At 32.7% G+C, this 19,162-nt stretch overlaps 3 protein-coding genes across 7 annotated transcripts in view; 1 reads left to right on the forward strand and 2 right to left on the reverse strand.

The window, feature by feature from the left end:
• LOC111701475 (band 7 protein AGAP004871) overlaps window positions 1–7,452 on the reverse strand; it is a 46,491-nt gene extending 39,039 nt beyond the window's left edge. For 3 of the 5 annotated variants that reach the window (XM_023472769.1, XM_023472770.1, XM_023472768.1), the window contains exon 1: window positions 7,318–7,451. The gene's annotated coding sequence lies outside the window, so the exon portion shown is untranslated. Of the gene's footprint in view, window positions 1–7,317 lie in introns of all 5 variants that reach the window. The other 2 variants (XM_023472771.1, XM_023472772.1) reach the window with 1 other exon arrangement.
• LOC111701472 (trichohyalin) lies at window positions 7,352–17,631 on the reverse strand. Its single transcript, XM_023472761.1, has 8 exons — window positions 17,582–17,631; window positions 17,243–17,312; window positions 15,701–15,803; window positions 14,775–15,620; window positions 12,922–14,732; window positions 10,865–11,084; window positions 9,235–10,190; window positions 7,352–7,486 (listed from the first exon to the last, which is right to left on the reverse strand). Exons 1-8 carry the CDS (start codon window positions 17,629–17,631, stop codon window positions 7,352–7,354), a joined length of 4,191 nt encoding a protein of 1,396 aa, XP_023328529.1.
• LOC111701477 (protein piccolo) overlaps window positions 14,176–19,162 on the forward strand; it is a 30,006-nt gene continuing 25,019 nt past the window's right edge. Inside the window, exon 1 of the mRNA XM_023472773.1 lies at window positions 14,176–14,187. The gene's annotated coding sequence lies outside the window, so the exon portion shown is untranslated. The remainder of the gene's footprint in view (window positions 14,188–19,162) is intronic.

The raw sequence follows: 19,162 nt of genomic DNA on the forward strand, positions 1-19,162 counted from the left end.
GAGAAAGTTTAATATTTAAGTAGTTATATACTCATTATTTTACAGAACTTTTAACCTCGAACTTAAAATTCGCGCATTCTTTAGTTTTAGACTCTGGTTTAAGGAGATGAATTTAATTAAGATCATGCTCAGGTAGCAGAAGATAAATAAAAAATCATGAATAGGTTGCAGGATAGGAATTTAAGATTATGACCAAGTTTCAAAAGATGAATTTATGATGAAGATTACAAGATGTTATCAGCACTTTAAATGATGATCAGTTGGTGGGATTTCTATTTTCTATATTTCAAAAAACTATGATCAAGTTTCAAAAGTTTACATGTAAGTTACATTTGCATCAATAATAATGTAGGTAAATCTGCATGTCTGAATTATAAAAAAAAATTTCAACTGATTTAATTTAACTGAAAATTTAAAAATAACCTCTACTTTTAAATCAAAATTTGAAAATCAAGAATTTAAAAAAATTATTAACGGATATTTTATGATTTACATTTACAAATCATGGTGGCCTAGCAACAAAAGCTAAACTTTAGATGATAGTCGGTCGACAGATGCTCGATATTAAGATGATAGTCGGTTGACAGATGTTCTATTAAGATGATAGTCGGTTGACAGATGCTCTATTAAGATGATAGTGGGTTGACAGATGCTCTATAAAGATGATAGTCGGTTGACAGATGCTCTATTAAGATGATAGTCGGTTGACAGACGCTCTATTAAGATGATAGTCGGTTGACAGATGCCCCATTCAACTTTACGTTGTGAGTATTTTTGATTAATCTTTCCTGTATGTGTATGCTGTATATGAAGTTAATCAGATAAGTTTAGCATAAACCAATATCAGGCAAACTTTATTATGTTGCATAAATATTAGACTAAATATTAATATTTATCCCTCATCACAGGTTCTATAGACTCATCTCACCTTTTGGAAATTTTTTGTTGTTTTTTTATAATTTGGACTTTTTCTGACAATTTAATCATCAGCAATTTTGAAGATTTAGATTATTTTCTTAAATAACAGCAAGAAAAATTAACAGAAAATAAATTTTATTAAATTATAAATATGTAATGAGTCATGATCAGTGTCGCCTCTTTGCACAAAGAGGCGACACTTTTCTTTTGTAAAACTGTATATTCGAAATATCTAAACAAATTTAAACAACACACCATTTGTATATGTATGTATATTCTTTGCAAAGAGAATAGAATATATATTAGAGGGGAATTTACTAGAAAAAAGTGTAAAACGGCCATTTTGTTGTACTGTTTCCATACTGCAGGTGTACTTGACATATTTGTGTTATATAACCTTTTTGGCCCTGGAACATCATTTTATAGAAAATCTAAAATTAATATTAAAAAAAAAACCAAATTATGAAATAGGCTGGTTTCATAATTGACCAATGATCATTTCACATAGACTCTATGCCTTTCACTTTAGAAACGATGATTTTCCGTTATAACTATAAATCAAATGCTGTTTTTTATTCACCTAATTCATTATAAGGTTTATTTAACAGCTTTAAATAATTCGAAATTGAAATGGATAGTCTAGGGAACATACTGTATTAATGTACTCTACTGCATATAATTTGTGAACATTTACATGATTTGTACACTTTGAACTCCCTTTCAGGCTGAAAGGGAATGACAAAATTCATACCGATGGATTTTCTAAATTCCACTCTAATATATTTTCTATTCTCTTTGATACTTTGTGTGTGAATAAATCCTAACAACAATAATAATAATATTTTTGCAAATTTTTAAAAGAATGTTTTTTTAAGTAAGAACCTGCCAACTTTAAAATGGAAGTCGTCTCTTTTCTTCCTTTTACTGAAAAAATGGGATTTGAGATTTGATGCGACGGAAGCATTTTTAAAAATGTTCAGGGCACTTTTATTATTATTTTATTTTATTATTAAAAGAATAAAGAAGATGACAAGAATACCATAGTTTTCTGGTCACCACTGTATATTATATTTTTATGAATACTGAATGTTTCATAAGTTTTCTTTCTTGAACTATGCAAGATCTCCTGGAGCAGAATACTTCAGAGAAAATAATTGCAAAACCAAAATTAAACATTTTTCAATTTGGTTTTAAAAATTCTTTTCCTTCGAGAAGAACTCCTAGTAAAATCTTTTTATTTAGACCGCAGTTATCAAATTTATAATTTAGACTGTTTATCTATAAGTCTTTTATCTTTGCAGCTATCTATCAAACCTTGTTATTTAGAGAGCTGTTATCAAATTTTAAACTAGACAGCTCCCATAAAATCTTATTATCTAGACAGCTGATATCAAATCTTGTAATCAATCAAATCTTTTATAAGAAAGCTGTAAATCAAATCACATTTTCCAGAAAGCTGAAAATCTTATTATCCAGACAGCTTTTATCAAATTGTAATATCTAGAACAGCTGTTATCAAATCATATTATCCAGACAGCTTTATCAAATTTTTAAAATCTATGTAGAACAGCTGTTATCAAATCATATTATCCAAACAGCTGCAAAATCTCAAAGCTTTGATCAAATCGTATAATTTAGATAACTGTTTTCTAATACTTCATGAAAAGATAATTTAATTTTATCATCCAGACAGTTCTATAAAAGCTAAAAAGCTGTCATATTATCTTCATCTTCATCCTATACTTCTGGGGTGGGGTGGGATATAGCTTATGGATTAGAAACAACAGGTGAAATAAAGATATTTCTTTTCGGTTGGACCACCTCATTTTTCTAATGCCAAAAAATAAAATTCAAGATAAACTTTGATATCATATAATATTTTCACAAAATTACACTTTTAACCTTCGTCTGAGCAAAAATTATGAAGATATCCTTATTTTTCTATTATAAACTTTATAGTTTCCCATTGAGACACTACAATTTCAGTAGAAGTAAATATTTCCATTTAGTGATAGGCGCTATTGAAGGATTCATATCTCTAATTGGATAATGTAAGATAGATGTTACCGCCATACTATTTCTATTGGTTCAGAATAGACAACAAACACATGACTGAACCCTAATTGGATCAGCCGCTAATGGACTCGGCAATCAGGAGTGGAGATTTCTCAATTAAAGTGAATTGCGGAATCATGCAATAGAACATAAAAGTAATTGTTAGATTTTAATATTTTTCTTGGTAAGAAAACAATAATATTTTCCTCATTGCTAATGGGTACCATTGTGAATCACTTTAACGTCGACAGTTCCATTAAAGGAGGTGACCGGCTAGGTAAAGAAGTTTAAATGAAAGTGAAGTATCAGAAAATAAAATATTGGGATTTAATTGATACAATATGAGATGTGTTTACTATGTATATGTAATTGTTATGACATTAGTTTGAAGAACAGGTTTGCGGTCTAACGTAACAATAATACATAGAAAAAACGTGATATTGGTAACAAATGAATTTTAATATTTTATTCCACAATACTGCACTCTCCGTTCTACTACCCTCCTAGCTGGTCACTTTCTTTTAAGGTATATATGAGACTTTTAGACTTTTAGACTTTTAGACTTTTAGACTAATAGACTTTGAGACTATTATACTTCTATACTATTAGACTTTTAGACTATTATACTTCTAGACTATTAGACCTTTATACTTTTAGACTTTTAGAATATTAGACTTTTAGACTGTGAGACTTTTAGACTTTTAGTCTTTTAGACTATTAGACTTATAGAATATTAGACTTTTAGACTGTGAGACTTTTAGACTTTTAGACTTTTAGACTTTTAGTCTTTTAGACTATTAGACTTTTAAACTATTATGACTTTTAGACTTTTAGTCTTTTAGACTATTAGACTTTTAAACTATTATGACTTTTAGACTATTAGACTTTTAGACTATTAGACTTTTAGACTTTTAGACCTTTATACTATTAGACTTTTAGAATATTAGACTTTTAGACTATTAGACTTTTATACTATTATACTTCTAGACTATTAGACTTCTAGACTGTTATACTTCTAGACTATTAGACCTTTATACTTTTAGACTTTTAGAATATTAGACTTTTAGACTGTGAGACTTTTAAACTTTTAGACTTTTAGACTTTTAGTCTTTTAGACTATTCGACTTTTAAACTATTATGACTTTTAGACTTTTAGACTTTTAGACTATTAGACTTTTAGACTATTAGACTTCTATACTATTAGAATTTTAGACTATTAGACTTCTAGACTATTAGACCTTTATACTTTTAGACTTTTAGAATATTAGACTTTTTGACTTTTAGTCTTTTAGACTATTATGACTTTTAGACTTTTAGTCTTTTAGACTATTAGACTTTTAAACTATTATGACTTTTAGACTTTTAGACTATTAGACTTTTAGACTGTGAGACTTTTAGACTTTTAGACTATTAGATTATTTCTAGTAAATTTTGACTTGAAAGCTTGTTAATTTGTTTGGACATAAATTAGGAGAACAAAAAGTTTATTGTTGTAATTAGTTACAGAGCAAAGTGATTTAGATGTCATTGTTTTATTGTTAGCGGGCCTTCATTTTCGAACAAATGTTTCTTTATTAAATTTGAATTATTCCTATGCAGAGAGAACCAGAAAACATTAGAATTCTCGTCGTCTTCTTTTCTTATTTATTTAGAAAATGCCGCGCTAAGAAGTGTAATTTTCACCTGAACTATTTATAAAAAGTGCTCTGAACATTTTTACAAATTGTTTAGCTGCATTGCAACAATTGTAAATAACGAAATCCTGTCCACCATTTCTTAAATTAAAGAAACTACAAAGACGACACGAAGAAAACACCCTGATCATGTGCTGGATAGACAGACCTTTTAACCTTAGTGCAAGGCAGGACTTTTAAAATGTGAAAAATTCGTCATTAAGTATAAACAAGGTATGAATTGGCATGAATGCTTAATGAATTGTATTGAAGGCCATGAGTTCTAGTGAAAATAAAAGAGGGTATCGAGTAATTCCTAATTCGCAATGCAATATGCTTTTTTATGTTTTATGTTGCTGCAGTAAACAGACTTTTTTATTTCTTAAATTTTCTTTTCCTTTGAGGTTCTCGCAATGGTTAAAGCTTCAAACAAAACAAATGCAATGCAATGCAAATATTTATAAACTATTTATATATTTTATCTTACAAATTGGTTTAATAACATGCATGGTTACCTTCAAACAAGAAAACGATCTTAAACTCCTTAAATATGACGATCTAAAGGACGATCCTAAACTCCTTAAATACAACGATCTAAAGGACGATCCTAAAGTCCTTAACTATGAAGATCTACAGGAAAATTCTAAACTCCTTAAATATGACGATCTAAAGGACGATCATAAACTCCTTAAATATAACGATCTACAGGACAATCCTAAACTCCTTAAATATAACGATCTAAAGGACGATCCTAAACTCCTTAAATATAACGATCATAAGGATCGACGATCCTAAAGTCCTTAATTATAACGAACTAAAGGACAATCCTAAACTCTTTAAATATGACGATCTACAGGACAATCCTAAACTCCTTAAATATGACGATCTGCAGGACAATCCTAAACTCCTTAAATATAACGATCTAAAGGACGATCATTAACTCCTTAAATATGACGATCTACAGGACAATCCTAAACTCCTTAGATAACGATCCTAAACTCCTTAAATATAACGATCAAAAGGACAATCCTTAACTCCTTAAATATAACGATCTACAGGACAATCCTAAACTCCTTAAATATAACTATCTAAAGGACGATCCTAAACTCCTTAAATATAACGATATTAAGGATCGACGATCCTAAAGTCCTTAATTATAACGAACTAAAGGACAATCCTAAACTCCTTAAATATGACGATCTACAGGACAATCCTAAAGTCCTTAAATATAAGTATCTAAAGGTCGATCCTTAACTCCTGAAATATAACGATCTAAAGGACGATCCTAAAGTCCTTAAATATAACGAACTAAAGGACAACGATCCTAAACTCCTTAAATATAACGATCAAAAGGACAATCCTTAACTCCTTAAATATAACGATCTACAGGACAATCCTAAACTCCTTAAATATGACGATCTACAGGACAATCCTAAACTCCTTAAATATAACGAACTAAAGGACAATCCTTAACTCCTTAAATATAACGATCTACAGGACAATCCTAAACTCCTTAGATATGACGATCATAAGGACGATCCTAAAGTCCTTAATTATAACGAACTAAAGGACAATCCTAAACTCCTTAAATATGACGATCTGCAGGACAATCCTAAACTCCTTAAATATAACGATCTAAAGGGCGATCATTAACTCCTTAAATATGACGATCTACAGGACAATCCTAAACTCCTTAGATATGACGATCTAAAGGACGATCCTAAACTCCTTAAATATAACGATCTAAAGGACGATCCTAAAGTCCTTAAATATAACGAACTAAAGGACGATCCTAAACTCCTTAAATATAACGATCTAAAGGACGATCCTAAACTCCTTAAATATAACGATCTAAAGGAAGATCCTAAAGTCCTTAAATATAACGATCTAAAGGACGATCTTAAACTTCTTAAATATAACGAACTAAAGGACGATCTTAAACTTCTTAAATATAACGATCTAAAGGACGATCCTAAACTCCTTAAATATAACGATCTAAAGGACGATCCTAAACTCCTTAAATATAACGATCTCAAGGACGATCCTAAACTCCTTAAATATAACGATCTAAAGGACGATCATAAACTCCTTAAATATAACGATCTAAAGGACGATCCTAAACTCCTTAAATATAACGATCTCAAGGTTGAATTTGGTCATTTGTCTAGATTTAGCAAATAAAGTAAGAGTTGCAAGGAACCAAAGGTTTGTAGAAAAATGTTGATTTAAATCTATGCAGTCCTCTTTGAAGTCTTATTTAGTGACTAACCTTTATAAAAACACAGAGAAGAACATAAAAACATGGAAAATTATATAAGTATTTTCTGGATCATGTCTGATTTTAAAAACAAGGCCTTATTAATAAGCAGTTATCATTTTAACAAACAAAAAAAGGTATTTATTGATTGATTAAGTATTTTTTTACAAAAAGAGTCAATAATTCACGTTCCGTCTGATGGTTCGTTTGTAAGGTTCAGATATATTCTTAATTCCAAGCTTTTGGGTTTATTGAATACTTTCAAATATGTGAACAATCCCTTTATACATTCTGGTTTATTGAATACTTTCAAATATGTGAACAATCCCTTTATATATTCTGGTTTATTGAATACTTTCAAATATGTGAACAATCCCTTTATATTTTCTGGTTTATGAGGAACACTGCATTCACCTGTAAATCCAGTATTATGAGTATACATCAAGGTTTAGCTCAGATACTCCTTATACTCTATGACACTCGAAGCAAACCTTCTCCGAACAGAGTGCAGGGTTGAATCCAGCGGAGAAATATCCGGGTTCGGAGAGAGGAACGGAGACGGAGCTAAGCCCAGTTCTCGAAACTAACAATTCTATATTTTCTCAAGCGGACTTTCTTTTCACATCGTTCACACTTTGTTCAAACGATATGCTCACAACTTACAACTTTGGGAATTTTAATTCGAAATATGAGTTCAAATGTTTTTCTCAAATTTAAAAAAAATAAGAATTCCAGTTTCAGGAATGTTCTCATTCGTCTTATCAAGCTAAAATATTTAGACAAATATATATGAAAGGTACTAGCTAAAAAATTCATCACAAACTCTAATTGTTTATTTCCTATCTGCAACCTGATGGTGTAAACCTTAGATATTCCATGAACTTTTTAATTAAAACATAAATGATTTCTTGTTGAATAGTAAAACATGTAAGAATGCAGATTTCAAAATATTTCTTATTCTAAAATCCATAACTGAACTATAAGTATGTTCTTTACCAACCTTGAGAAGTGTTGAAACCTTAAAAATTGCAATAAATCCCTCAAATTACACAATATAAGGCAGGCGGTGGAAGGGAAGGGGGCGGGTTTCAAAGGGGGAAAACCATAAAAATGTACACAATTATAAAATTAAGCATTGAGATCGGCCTTTTTGCCTGACCTTCGAACCACTAGTTTAAATTTTTGAAGCCCAGTTTAAGGTTAGTTACGATATCTCAAAACCAGAATACCTTCATATTTCTGCTAAACAAAGAAAACCTTGAGAAACTGCTGTATCAAAAACTTTGATTTGTGTAAAATATATAATTTAACATAAAGATATTCATTATTTCCTTTATAGTTCCTTTAAAGGGACTGTATGCAAAAGTTCAAGTGACCCTCCATGCAAAGATGGCAGTGTCAGATTTACAACGGTACCTCTGATCAAAAATGCGGAAGATACTGTCGTTTTCCTGACTCTAAAAATGTTTAATTCGGATGGTTGCTTCTTAAAAGAAAAGAATGCGCAAGTCAATCTTTCAGAAAAACCACAAATAAAAATAAACAGTTAAAAGAAACAAAAACATGCATATATGATTTATACTTGATCAGGCAAAGCTTTTCAGGATGTGTTTTAAAGAGCATTCGATTCAGTTTGAAATCGAAACAACTTAAGTTCCTCAATACAATATCCTACAGAGGGGAACTTTTAAATGGATGCAAAGATTTTAATTGATTCGAATGATATAATCAGTTATAATCAGATATAATCAGTTCCAGTAATTGATAATCGGTTATTTAACACGCTCTGATTGGTCAATGGTCATATCTCCGTAATTTAAAAGAACGGCGTAACTTCTTGTCAGAATTGAGAATCCCTTGAATTTATTTTAATCAATTTAAATCAGTTACGTTCATTCAAAAGTTCTTATCTCCGGATTAAGTTGAAAGGCTTAATTATATCGCAAACTATGTAAACTTATTACATCTCAAAATATCTGTTTAAAATTGATAAGCTAAGTTTTAGAGATTTCACAGGTTTCAGTAAATACAAAGAGAATTTGTTAATAAGAGAGCTCTTTCTAAACCAATTTTCTCAGAGGAAGGCTTAACAGAGATCAAAATAATGTTAGTTTCAAAAAAATTCCAAAACCTTGCGTCCTCGCAATAATTCCAACTCAAAATTTACATCGCAAAATAGTTCAGAATAATGTATAAATGAGAGTTTGAAGTAAAAAAAAACTATCTATCTAGATAAAATAGGAATTATTAAATCTTACTCTTAATGTATAACAAGGTTTGATTGTGGGAGAAGATTTATTTACATTTTGCAACTCTAGGTTTCCATCCTACCATATACAAACATAGATCAGGACGGAGAGTACTTCTCCCCCACTCAGGGTTCTTCGTCCCATCAAACTTATTCTTCGGTTGATTATATTTTTGGTTTACTCCAGGTTCCAGGGATACTCCAGGTATTGTCTCTGGTTCCTGGGATACTCCAGGTATTGTCTCTGGTTCCAGATATACTCCTGGTATTGTCTCTGGTTCCAGGGATACTCCAGGTATTGTCTCTGGTTCCAGGGAAACTCCAGGTATTGTCTCTGGTTTCATGGACACTCCAGGTATTGTTTCTGGTTCAAGGGAGACTCGAGGTATTGTCTCTGATTCCGGGGATACTCCAGGTATTGTCTCTGGTTCCAGGGATACTCCAGGTAGTGTCTCTGGTTCCTGGGATACTCCAGGTATTGTCTCTGGTTCCAGGTATACTCCTGGTATTGTCTCTGGTTCCAGGGATACTCCTGATATTGTTTCTGGTTCCAGGGATACTCCAGGTATTGTCTCTGGTTCCAGGGATACTCCAGGTATTGTCTCTTGTTCCAGGGATACTCCAGGTATTGTCTCTGGTTCCAGGGATACTCCAGGTATTGTCTCTGGTTCCTGGGATACTCCAGGAATTGTCTCTGGTTCCAGGTATATCCCTATATATTCTAATGAGGAATCTGAGTCGGTTTTCCGGGAATTCTTCTGAAAAAGTGTACTTTGCTCTTGCCTGACCAGATCCTGATCTTTCCTCAATATCTTATCATCTCCAATAATCATCCCGTGATCTTCAGTAATCATATTCTGATCTTTAGTAATTATTTCTTGATCTTCGGTAATCATCTCTTGATCTTCAATAATTATCCCTTGATCTTCGGTAAGTATATCTTGATCTTTGATATGTATGTTCTGATCAATAATTGACTCTAGGATTTCTTCTTGATTTTTAAAAATTATCTTTTTTCTTGAAAATTTCTCATCTCTTTCTAAACAATAAAAATATTTAGTCACAACTAAAAGGGTGTTCCAAAACCGCACTTTTTTCAAACCAAAAATATTAAAAATGAAAAAAGTAAATAAAAGTTTAATAATTCAAAAGAGAAAATGTCCTCATAGTTTTAATAAATGTCAGATATTGACAAGACAAAGAATATATCTGAGAGAGTTATGATAAACACTCATTCGAAGAGTGTTTTCAAGTGATGCAAGATATGATACCGGATACAACTTTTTAACCATTAACTAGATAACAATGACGAGATATAAACTGGTTTTATAAAAAGTAAAAAGAAATTGATTATTTGCCACAAACTCTGATTGTCTAATCCCTTTATCTTTATTACCTAACGTAATAGACTTTAAATATTGCTAACTATGAATTCTGTTCGATCAAATAATCTGAATTCTAAATATCAAAGTTTTACACCATCCGATTGCAAAGATATAAGGATTAGACAATCTTAGTTTGTGGCAAAAGCTTCTTTAAATGGTATTAAAAACATTTCAACAAAATTTTGATTCTAAAAACAGTTTGTGAATTTGTTTTCTTTCTCGAGTATTTTAAGAGACTACAGAACCTGCAGACGTCTAATTTAAAGAAATTTTATGTTTTTGTTCACCCCAAAATACAAAAAAGACCATACTCTGTAAATATTTCTACCTTTTTTCTCTTTCTTTAAATTATTCTCCGCTATAAGTTGGTCCAGATCTATCTGTCCGTTCTTCTCTAAAAAGTTTAGAATAACAGGGAAATTGTTTGAGTTTCCTTGAAGAAGGAAGGTTTTAAGCTGAGTTGATGATTTAGCTCCGATCCTGGCGATTAGTCTAACCAGGTCCCGGAGAACAGGATTATCATCTGAACCTGGGAACCGAACTCCAAACTGTTCAAGTTAAAGGAATTTGCTCAACAACTTCTATATTTTAATAGTTGGAAACTTGAAAAAGACGGATTATTAAATCTATTCTATAGGACACATACAGGCTGGCAAAATTACTGTAAACTAAAGTAAAACCTTTAGTGAACCGCAAACCTTGAATCTACTAAATTTTACAAAAAATATTTAAGAAGAAAATTCAAATTTTTTGTTTAATAGTTAAAATTGTGATCTAAAGTTACAGCTGTGTGAAAAATGGACCGAACTGTTAAATCTGCGTGATCAAAGCTGAAACTTTAATCTACGTGATCTAAGCTGAAACTTTAAACTACGTGATCTAAGCTGAAACTTTAAACTGCGTGATCTAAGCTGAAACTTTAAACTACGTGATATAAACTGAAACTTTAAACTGCGTGATATAAGCTGAAACTTTAAACTACATGATATAAGCTAAAACTTTAAACTGCGTGATTTAAGCTGAAACTGAAACTTTAGGTTTGGAATATTTGAAAAAAATCAGATTAAGTATTCAAGTCTACCGTTGTAAATCGGGCATTGTCATCTTTTAATGAAGAGCCAAATAAAATTACGCTAACGGTCTCTTTAACAAATTTTTGCCAATTGTTTTCTTCATGAAGCATCAATAACCGCACAACATCAGCTTTTTGGGGTTGTTAACTTGTTTTAAAAAGAAATATGACATTTTAGTTTCTTGGTTTTCTCAAACCAGGAGCACACTTTTTTCCAACTGTAAATAATGTTTATACTGTAGCTCTGTATGGTATAAGTACATGTGATCCTATTGAGTTGTTGGTTCCTAAGTATCTGTATACAATGTATACAATATATACTATGCAGTGTTTACACATATATATTTCTGTGTTTAAACAGTTTGGGAAAATATATATATTTATATTTATATATATATGTATCTATATTGGAAAATATCTTTGATTCATTGGATTCCTTGGAAAAAACTAGTTTTCTATCTTTCTATGAAAATGCATTTTTATACCCGTAGTGGTTGCAAGAGGCTTTGGACCAAAATATAAACGATCATTTTTAATATCTACATTCTTGTAATCAAGTTTGAGTTTTTAATAATGGCCTCTGATGCCAAATCCCCAGACCTAAATTTTATGACCTGGCAGGATTAAAAAACCTAATTTCTAGTTTAAATATGTACAAATATTAAACCATTCCCGACCTCTTTAATTTTTCGTAAACATTCCCTTTAAAAGAGATTGTTGAGTTATTTGGTCAAGATGGCGGGCACTGGATCGACCCATTACTAAACAAAGAGTTTTTATTCCCCCAATCTCAGTTTGCATGGATCTAGTAAATTACCCGAAGTGGAACCGAGAATTCTTTTGTAAAATACTTTGTTACGAATTGTCCCTAATAAATAACTTTAAGGCTGAATCTTACCAATTTATTGAAAGGTTAGGGGCCTCTGTTTTTAAGGATTATATGAAATTCCTACTGAAATTTTTTTTTAGCTATAAGGCAAAGGAATTAAGTTATTGACACTAACTTTGATTTTCTAACTACCATATATTTTTAACCCGATATTGAAGACCTTCGATTTGAAAACAAAAATGTTATTAGATCAAATACAAAGTCTAAGTTTAAAATATAGAAAGTTTACAACATCAGGATGTAAATATATGTTTATCAATATTCCCTGCTCATCATGAAGACTGCAGAAACAGAAAATGTGAAAAATTAAGGAGGAAAATTACAGGTATTATTAAGACTATTTGTTAAATAATTGATACAAGCCGATCACATTATCCACCCCCCACAAAAAATCCTACACTGCTTCCTTCAAACACACTTAAACCTTTCTTTTGCGGAAAAGTTTAATAAAAAATTTTAACATTTTATATTTTAGAAATTCCTTTTCCTGAGGCGAAATCATATCGGTTTTATTATTAAACATCTCTTCCATTCTTTTTTCATCTTTCCTTGTCTTCATTTCCTCATTTATCATTGTTTTATTTTTTTCCTTTGTCTCTTTTTCTTCTCCATTAGCTTCCTGGACATGCTCTCCTTCAACATTAACATCCTTTACATGCTCTTCATCAACAAAAGCTTCCTGGACATACTCATCATCGTAATTAGCTTCCTTGACATACTCTTCTTCGTCATTAGCTTCCTTGACATGCTTGTCTTCGTTATTAGCTTCCTTGACATTTTCTTCTTCGTCATTAGCTTCCTTTACATGTTTTTCTTCGTTATTAGCTTCCTTTACATGTTCTTCTTCGTCATTAGCTACCTTTACATTTTCTTCGTCGTCATTTGCTTCCTTGACATGCTCTTCTTCGTCATTAGCTTCCTGGGCATGCTTTTCTTCATCATTAGCTTCCTTGACACGCTCTTCTTCGTCATTAACTTCCTTGACATTTTCTTTTTCGTCATTAGCTTCTTTTACATGTTCTTCTTCGTCATTAACTTTCTGGGCATGCTCTCCATGGTTCTTTACTTCTTGGACATGATCTTCTTTGTCATTAGCTTCCTGGTCATGCTCTTCTTCATCATTAGCTTCCTGGGCATGTTCCTCATCATTCTTTGCTTCCTGGACATGTTCTTCTTCTTCTTCACTAGCTTCCTGGTCATGCTCATCTTCGTCATTTGCTTCCTGGACATGTTCTTCTTCGTCATTAGCTTCCTGGGCATGGGCTTCTTCGTCATTAGCTTCCTGGACATGCTCTTCGCCGCCATTGGCTTCCTTAACATGGGCTTCTTTGTCATCAGCTTCCTGGACATGCTCTCCATCGTCATTAGCTTCCTGGGCATGCTCTTCTTCGGCATTAGCTTCTTTGACATGCCCTTCTTCATTATTAGCTTCCTGGGCATGCTCTTCTTCGTCATTAGCTTCCTGGGCATGCTCTTCTTCGTCATTAGCTTCTTTGAAATATCCTTCTTCATTATTAGCTTCCTGGGCATGCTCTTCTTCGTCATTAGCTTCCTGGGCATGCTCTTCTTCATCATTAGCTTCTTTGACATGCCCTTCTTCGTTATTAGCATCCTTGACATGCCCTTCTTCAATATTAACTTCCTTGACATGCTCTTCACCAGCAAATAGTTTCATGACATACACTTCTACGTCATTAGCTTTCTTGACATGCTCTTCTTCGTCATTAGCTTCCTTGACATGCTCTATATTGTCATAAGCTACCATGACATGTATTACAGAATCAACAGCATCCTTGACATCTTTATCTTCTTGTTCTTCAGCTTTATCTTCATATCCGGTTTCTGGATCTTCATATCCGGTTTCTAGATCTTCGTACACCATTTCTGGATCTTCTTGTTCTATTTCTGGATCTTTTTGTTCTATTTCTAGATCTTCTTCTTCAATTTCTAGATCTTCTTTTTCTGGATCTTCTTCTTCAATTTCTAGATCTTCTTCTTTTATTTCTAGATCTTCTTTTTCTGTTTCTAGATCTTCTTCTTCTATTTTTAGATCTTCTTCTTCTATTTCTAGATCTTCTTCTTCTGTTTCTAGATCTTCTACTTCTATTTCTAGATCTTCTTCTTCTGTTTCTAAATCTTCTACTTCTATTTCCAGATGTTCTCCTTCTATTTTAAGATCTTCTTCTTCTATTTCTAGATCTTCTTTTTCTGTTTCTAGATCTTCTTCTTCATTTTCTAGATCTTCTTCTTCTGTTTCTATTTCTTCTTCTTCTGTTTCTAAATCTTCTTCTTCTATTTCTAGATCTTCTTCTTCTATTTTTAGATCTTCTTCATCTATATCTAGATCTACTTCTTCTATTTCTAGATCATCTTCTTCTTCTATATTCAGACTTTCTTGTATGTTTTCTTGGCTTATATACTCCAAACCTTGGTCATTTTGTTGTATCTCTTGATCTTCATGGTCCATCTCTTGGTCTTCTTGTTCCATATATTGATCTTCAGGTTTCATCTTTAGATCTTCCTGTTCCATATCTTGATCTTGAAATTCCATCTTTAGATCTTCTTGTTCCACCTCTTGATCTTCTTGATCCATAACTTGATCTTTTTGTTCCATCTCTTGATTTTTTTGTTCCATCCCTTGATCTTTTCGCTCTACCTCCAGATCAGCTTGCGCTTTGACAAGATCTTCATCTGCAAGTTTGTTCTCCTCCTCATCTTTTTCTCTTTCCTCATTTTCATTGACTAGATCTTTTTCTTTTTCTTCCTCTTTGACAAGATCTTCATCTTCAATTTCGTTCTCGTCCTCATCTTTTTCTAGTTCCTCATCTTCATTGACTAGATCTTTTTCTTTTTTTTCTATTTCTTTATTATCTATTTTTTCTTGTTTTAAATCGTTGTCTGCAAATTTTTTCTCCAAAACTTTGAGTTCAGGATTTTCTTGTTTTGATGAATATTGAATTTCATTTTCTTCTATTTTCTGATTCATAGCTTTATCTTTCTTCATAGAATTTATAGGTTTAGTATCCAAAATGATCTTTTCATTTCCGGAACCTTTCTGGGTTAATTTAGCATCAACATCATTTCTCAGAGAGATGTTCTTTTTATTCTGTTGCAATTTGGTTTCTAAAAATTAAATATCATAAATGTGATGAAGCTTAATAAATGAGATACAATTATAGATATTTTTTAAAATGTAAGTTTACCTTGTAAATGGTAGTTGATATTATCCTTCAACTCGTCTACATCCTGGTTAAAGGGACTGTACTCGTCTACATCCTGGTGAAAGGGACTGTACTCGTCTACATCCTGGTTAAAGAGACTATAGGCGTAATTTCAGTTGACCCTCCATGTATAAAGTGTCACTTTCGATTCACAATGGTACCAGCAAAGCTTTGTCCAAACAAAAATTAACGAGATATCCATAATTTCCCTTTCAATGGGTTACTTTCAATTGTAGTTCCTCTATAGGTGACTTGTAGTTTTCTTGGTACAGAAACAAAATGAGAAAAATGTAAGAATTTTACACTTTTAAAACTAGAAAAACAACGATTTATTTCACATTATTGATCAGATAAAAGCTTAAAGTTTAGCGTTGAGAATCGTACATGCCCCTATTTGGGTGGTCACACTAAATTACACCATCTGAGAGAACTGTTAACCTTCACACCATACATTTCTTAACTTTACTTTTAGTCAGACATTGTTCTTAGATAAAAAATGTTCAGCAAGCAGAATTGAGTTTTTGACTTTTATTTTCTAATCCCTTTATCTTTGTAACCCAATATCTTAGACCTTAGATATTGTAATCTATAAGTCTGTAGGATAAAATAATCTAAGGTTGAAATATTAGGTTTCAAAGATATAGGGATCAGAAAATTAGAACCTTCACAACTCCTCACAGACTTTTTAAAAACATTTTCTTTAAAAAAACTGAAATTTGGCCAAAAACTCTTTTTGTTTTCAAATAGCTAAATTACTTTTTATTAATAATGCTTTGATCCCTCATTAGAGAGTCTTTATGAGACCATTAATGATTAAAGTAATTTAATTAATGTTTATTTTTTAATGTCCAACATCTGACTAGTATATATTCCCAAAAGACAGTAAAGTAGTCTCCCCGCTGTTAACGGAACCATATTTGTAATTTTATTTATATTTAATAAATTCGACATTTTCTAACAATCTTTATTGGCAAGGAGCCATGTATTTATAATATTACAGAAATATATTTAATTCGCCGCTAGTTAATTGACTTTATTAGGAACAAAGTATTGACAAAAAAGTGTTTGGGGGGGGGATGGAAAAAGGAGGGTTTATTCTTCTGCTTCGTGATTTTCACATTATGGGAATACTTCATCCATGAACAGAAAGCGATGTTTCTTCTTTGATACAAAATCTTCAAATCTTTTTAAAACATGTCATTAAATGTAAATATCTTCTCTAATTAAAAAGTCATGTTATCTCTGTTTGTTTGATTGGATGTCCGATCATAACTCATAAACCCATTGACTGATTGGTGTCAAATTTTGATTTGGGAACTCGGGAGACCCATGGAAATGTTCTTAGCTTACTTTTGATATTCTTCGTTGAGTGGGTCTACTTTTATAGGGAAAAATAGCTAAAATCGTAATTTACGACCAAGCGTGGGTAACTATAAGTACCCTGGGCAATGCTGGGTTCTCAAACTAGTTTTAAAATGAAATTAGCTTTCAAATACTCAATAATAGTAATAAGAAAGGGTTTACCTGTGTATGATATTTGTATCCCGGAGCAATATAAACCAAACCATTCTTCAACTCTCCCCAAACCCACTCACTAGCAACAAACCAATCTCATTAAATTAATTAGACTAGCAAATACCCCCGCCCCCCCCCACCATATTCAATTCACTTTTTGATTAAATTATTCATATATTTAAGTTTGAAATGTTCCTGTAAGGTTGGATTGAGTTGTCAGGAATCCTACTATTTAGTTCAACTTTGATAACAGGAACTCCGTGGGCTAGAAGAGAACATAGAAGAAGACAGAAAATCATTTTTGATCAGTTCTTCCTTTTTCTGGTATGCAATGGATATTTTACTAACTGTATAATTGTTTTATAAGGAGAAATTCGGGATTGATTCTCCGAAACCATAGCATAAAGGGATGATAAGTATTTATTTTATAGATTCGAAACCATAGTAATCTCGTCCAAACCAAGTTCTTTTTTATTTATGAGATGCATTGGATAAAGTCTACNCCCCCCCCCACCTCAATCCTTTGTACCCGATTTGATTAAAGCTGAGACGCAATCTAGGAATACAAAGGGTATATCCATGATTGTTTTGAGCTGCATTACGAACTAACTATTCGGAATCAGCGGTTTAATTATCCTCTAACCCACAGTATTTCTCCTATACCCGTCCAATGTGAGTACATAAAACTGAGATACAATCTAGGAATACACAGGGTATATCCATGATTGATGTAAGCTGCATTACGAGATAATAACTCGCAATCAGAAGTCTAAAAAGTTCACAGAATTTTTATAGTATAATCCCTTTTTGTTTCCCCCCCCCCCCCCCTCACATTTCATACAAAGAAGAGGGTGATGTGAAAATAAATTTCATCTCAGGAATTCAGAACTTACGATCCAGGGAGATGTAATTTATTCTAACAAATTCGGTTTAAGACTATATAGGTTGCCCAGCACAGGGCTGTTAAGGGTATTTAGCCAGAACCTGCCAACATCACAATGGAAGAGAGGAGGAGCCCACGACAGAGAAGGTCGAGATCGGAATCCGACCAGGAGAGAGGAAGTGCGTCATCAACGGGAGACCCACCTGCTACACCGTCATCCCCAGGTTTAATGTCGGAATTTAATTTAAATAGATGCACTTCAAACCCTGATTTAGCGTACTTAAGAGAAAATCTTCTTGAATCACCAATGGGTCAAGGGTTGGGCACAAGGTTACAAGCTAGACAATCGGATACCATGTCTAATAAGTTAGCAAGGACACTGCAAAGAGTAGAGTACCTTAAAACTGACATTGAAGGGTGGGCCACATGGGCGGTAGAGACCCCCCCGCATAGGATTAGTAAGGCACTGTACGTAAATTATGATCAACTGCAAGCTAGGAGGAAGGTGATAGCAAAGGAAGCATTACTAAGGGGGGCTGACATGAAGATCATAAGAGAGATAGAGGGGTTAAGCACAAGGTTAGATAATCTTAAGAGACTAGCTGAAAAACGTGCGGAGCGAGGTGAACAAGACGGACCTATAGGCGACCCACAGAGTAGAGACCGAACGGAAGACGAAGTGTTCGCAGAGGATGAGATCCCAGAAGAGGGGTCCATAAGTCTCCACGTAGGTAGTTCCGAACCCATTGAGCCTGAGCCGGAAAAAAACCAATCAGAGCCGACCGGACAGGATGAGAGGGTAGGAGAAGAAAATAGGAGTGCCAGAGACGATGCCATCTCACAGATCATAAACACTATAAGGCAGGCTAGTACTACATTATCTGTAGGGGAGGAAGACCAACGAACAAGAGCACAGAGTCTCAGTGTAGGTAGTAGAACACAAGATAAGTCGCGAGAGCAGGAATCCCAACTATCAGTCATAGATGGAAGGCTTAAGTATATGGAGACGAAGGTGAATCTAATGTCAACACAAGTTAATGAGATGC

The sequence above is a fragment of the Eurytemora carolleeae genome, unplaced genomic scaffold, assembly GCF_000591075.1.
Source record: "Eurytemora carolleeae unplaced genomic scaffold, Eaff_2.0 scaffold372, whole genome shotgun sequence".
NCBI lineage: Eukaryota > Metazoa > Arthropoda > Copepoda > Calanoida > Temoridae > Eurytemora > Eurytemora carolleeae.

Coding starts and splice junctions, on each gene's coding strand:
- LOC111701472 (XM_023472761.1), bottom strand. CDS start 17,631: ATGGTTTCGGAGAATCAATCCCGAATTTCTCCTTATAAAACAATTATA. Junction 17,313..17,581: donor CCTTATAAAACAATTATACA/GTTAGTAAAATA, acceptor GTTTGTTGCTAG/TGAGTGGGTTTGGGGAGAGT. Junction 14,733..14,774: donor AATAGAAGAAGAAGATTTAG/AAACAGAAGAAG, acceptor AAGAAGATCTAG/AAAATGAAGAAGAAGATCTA.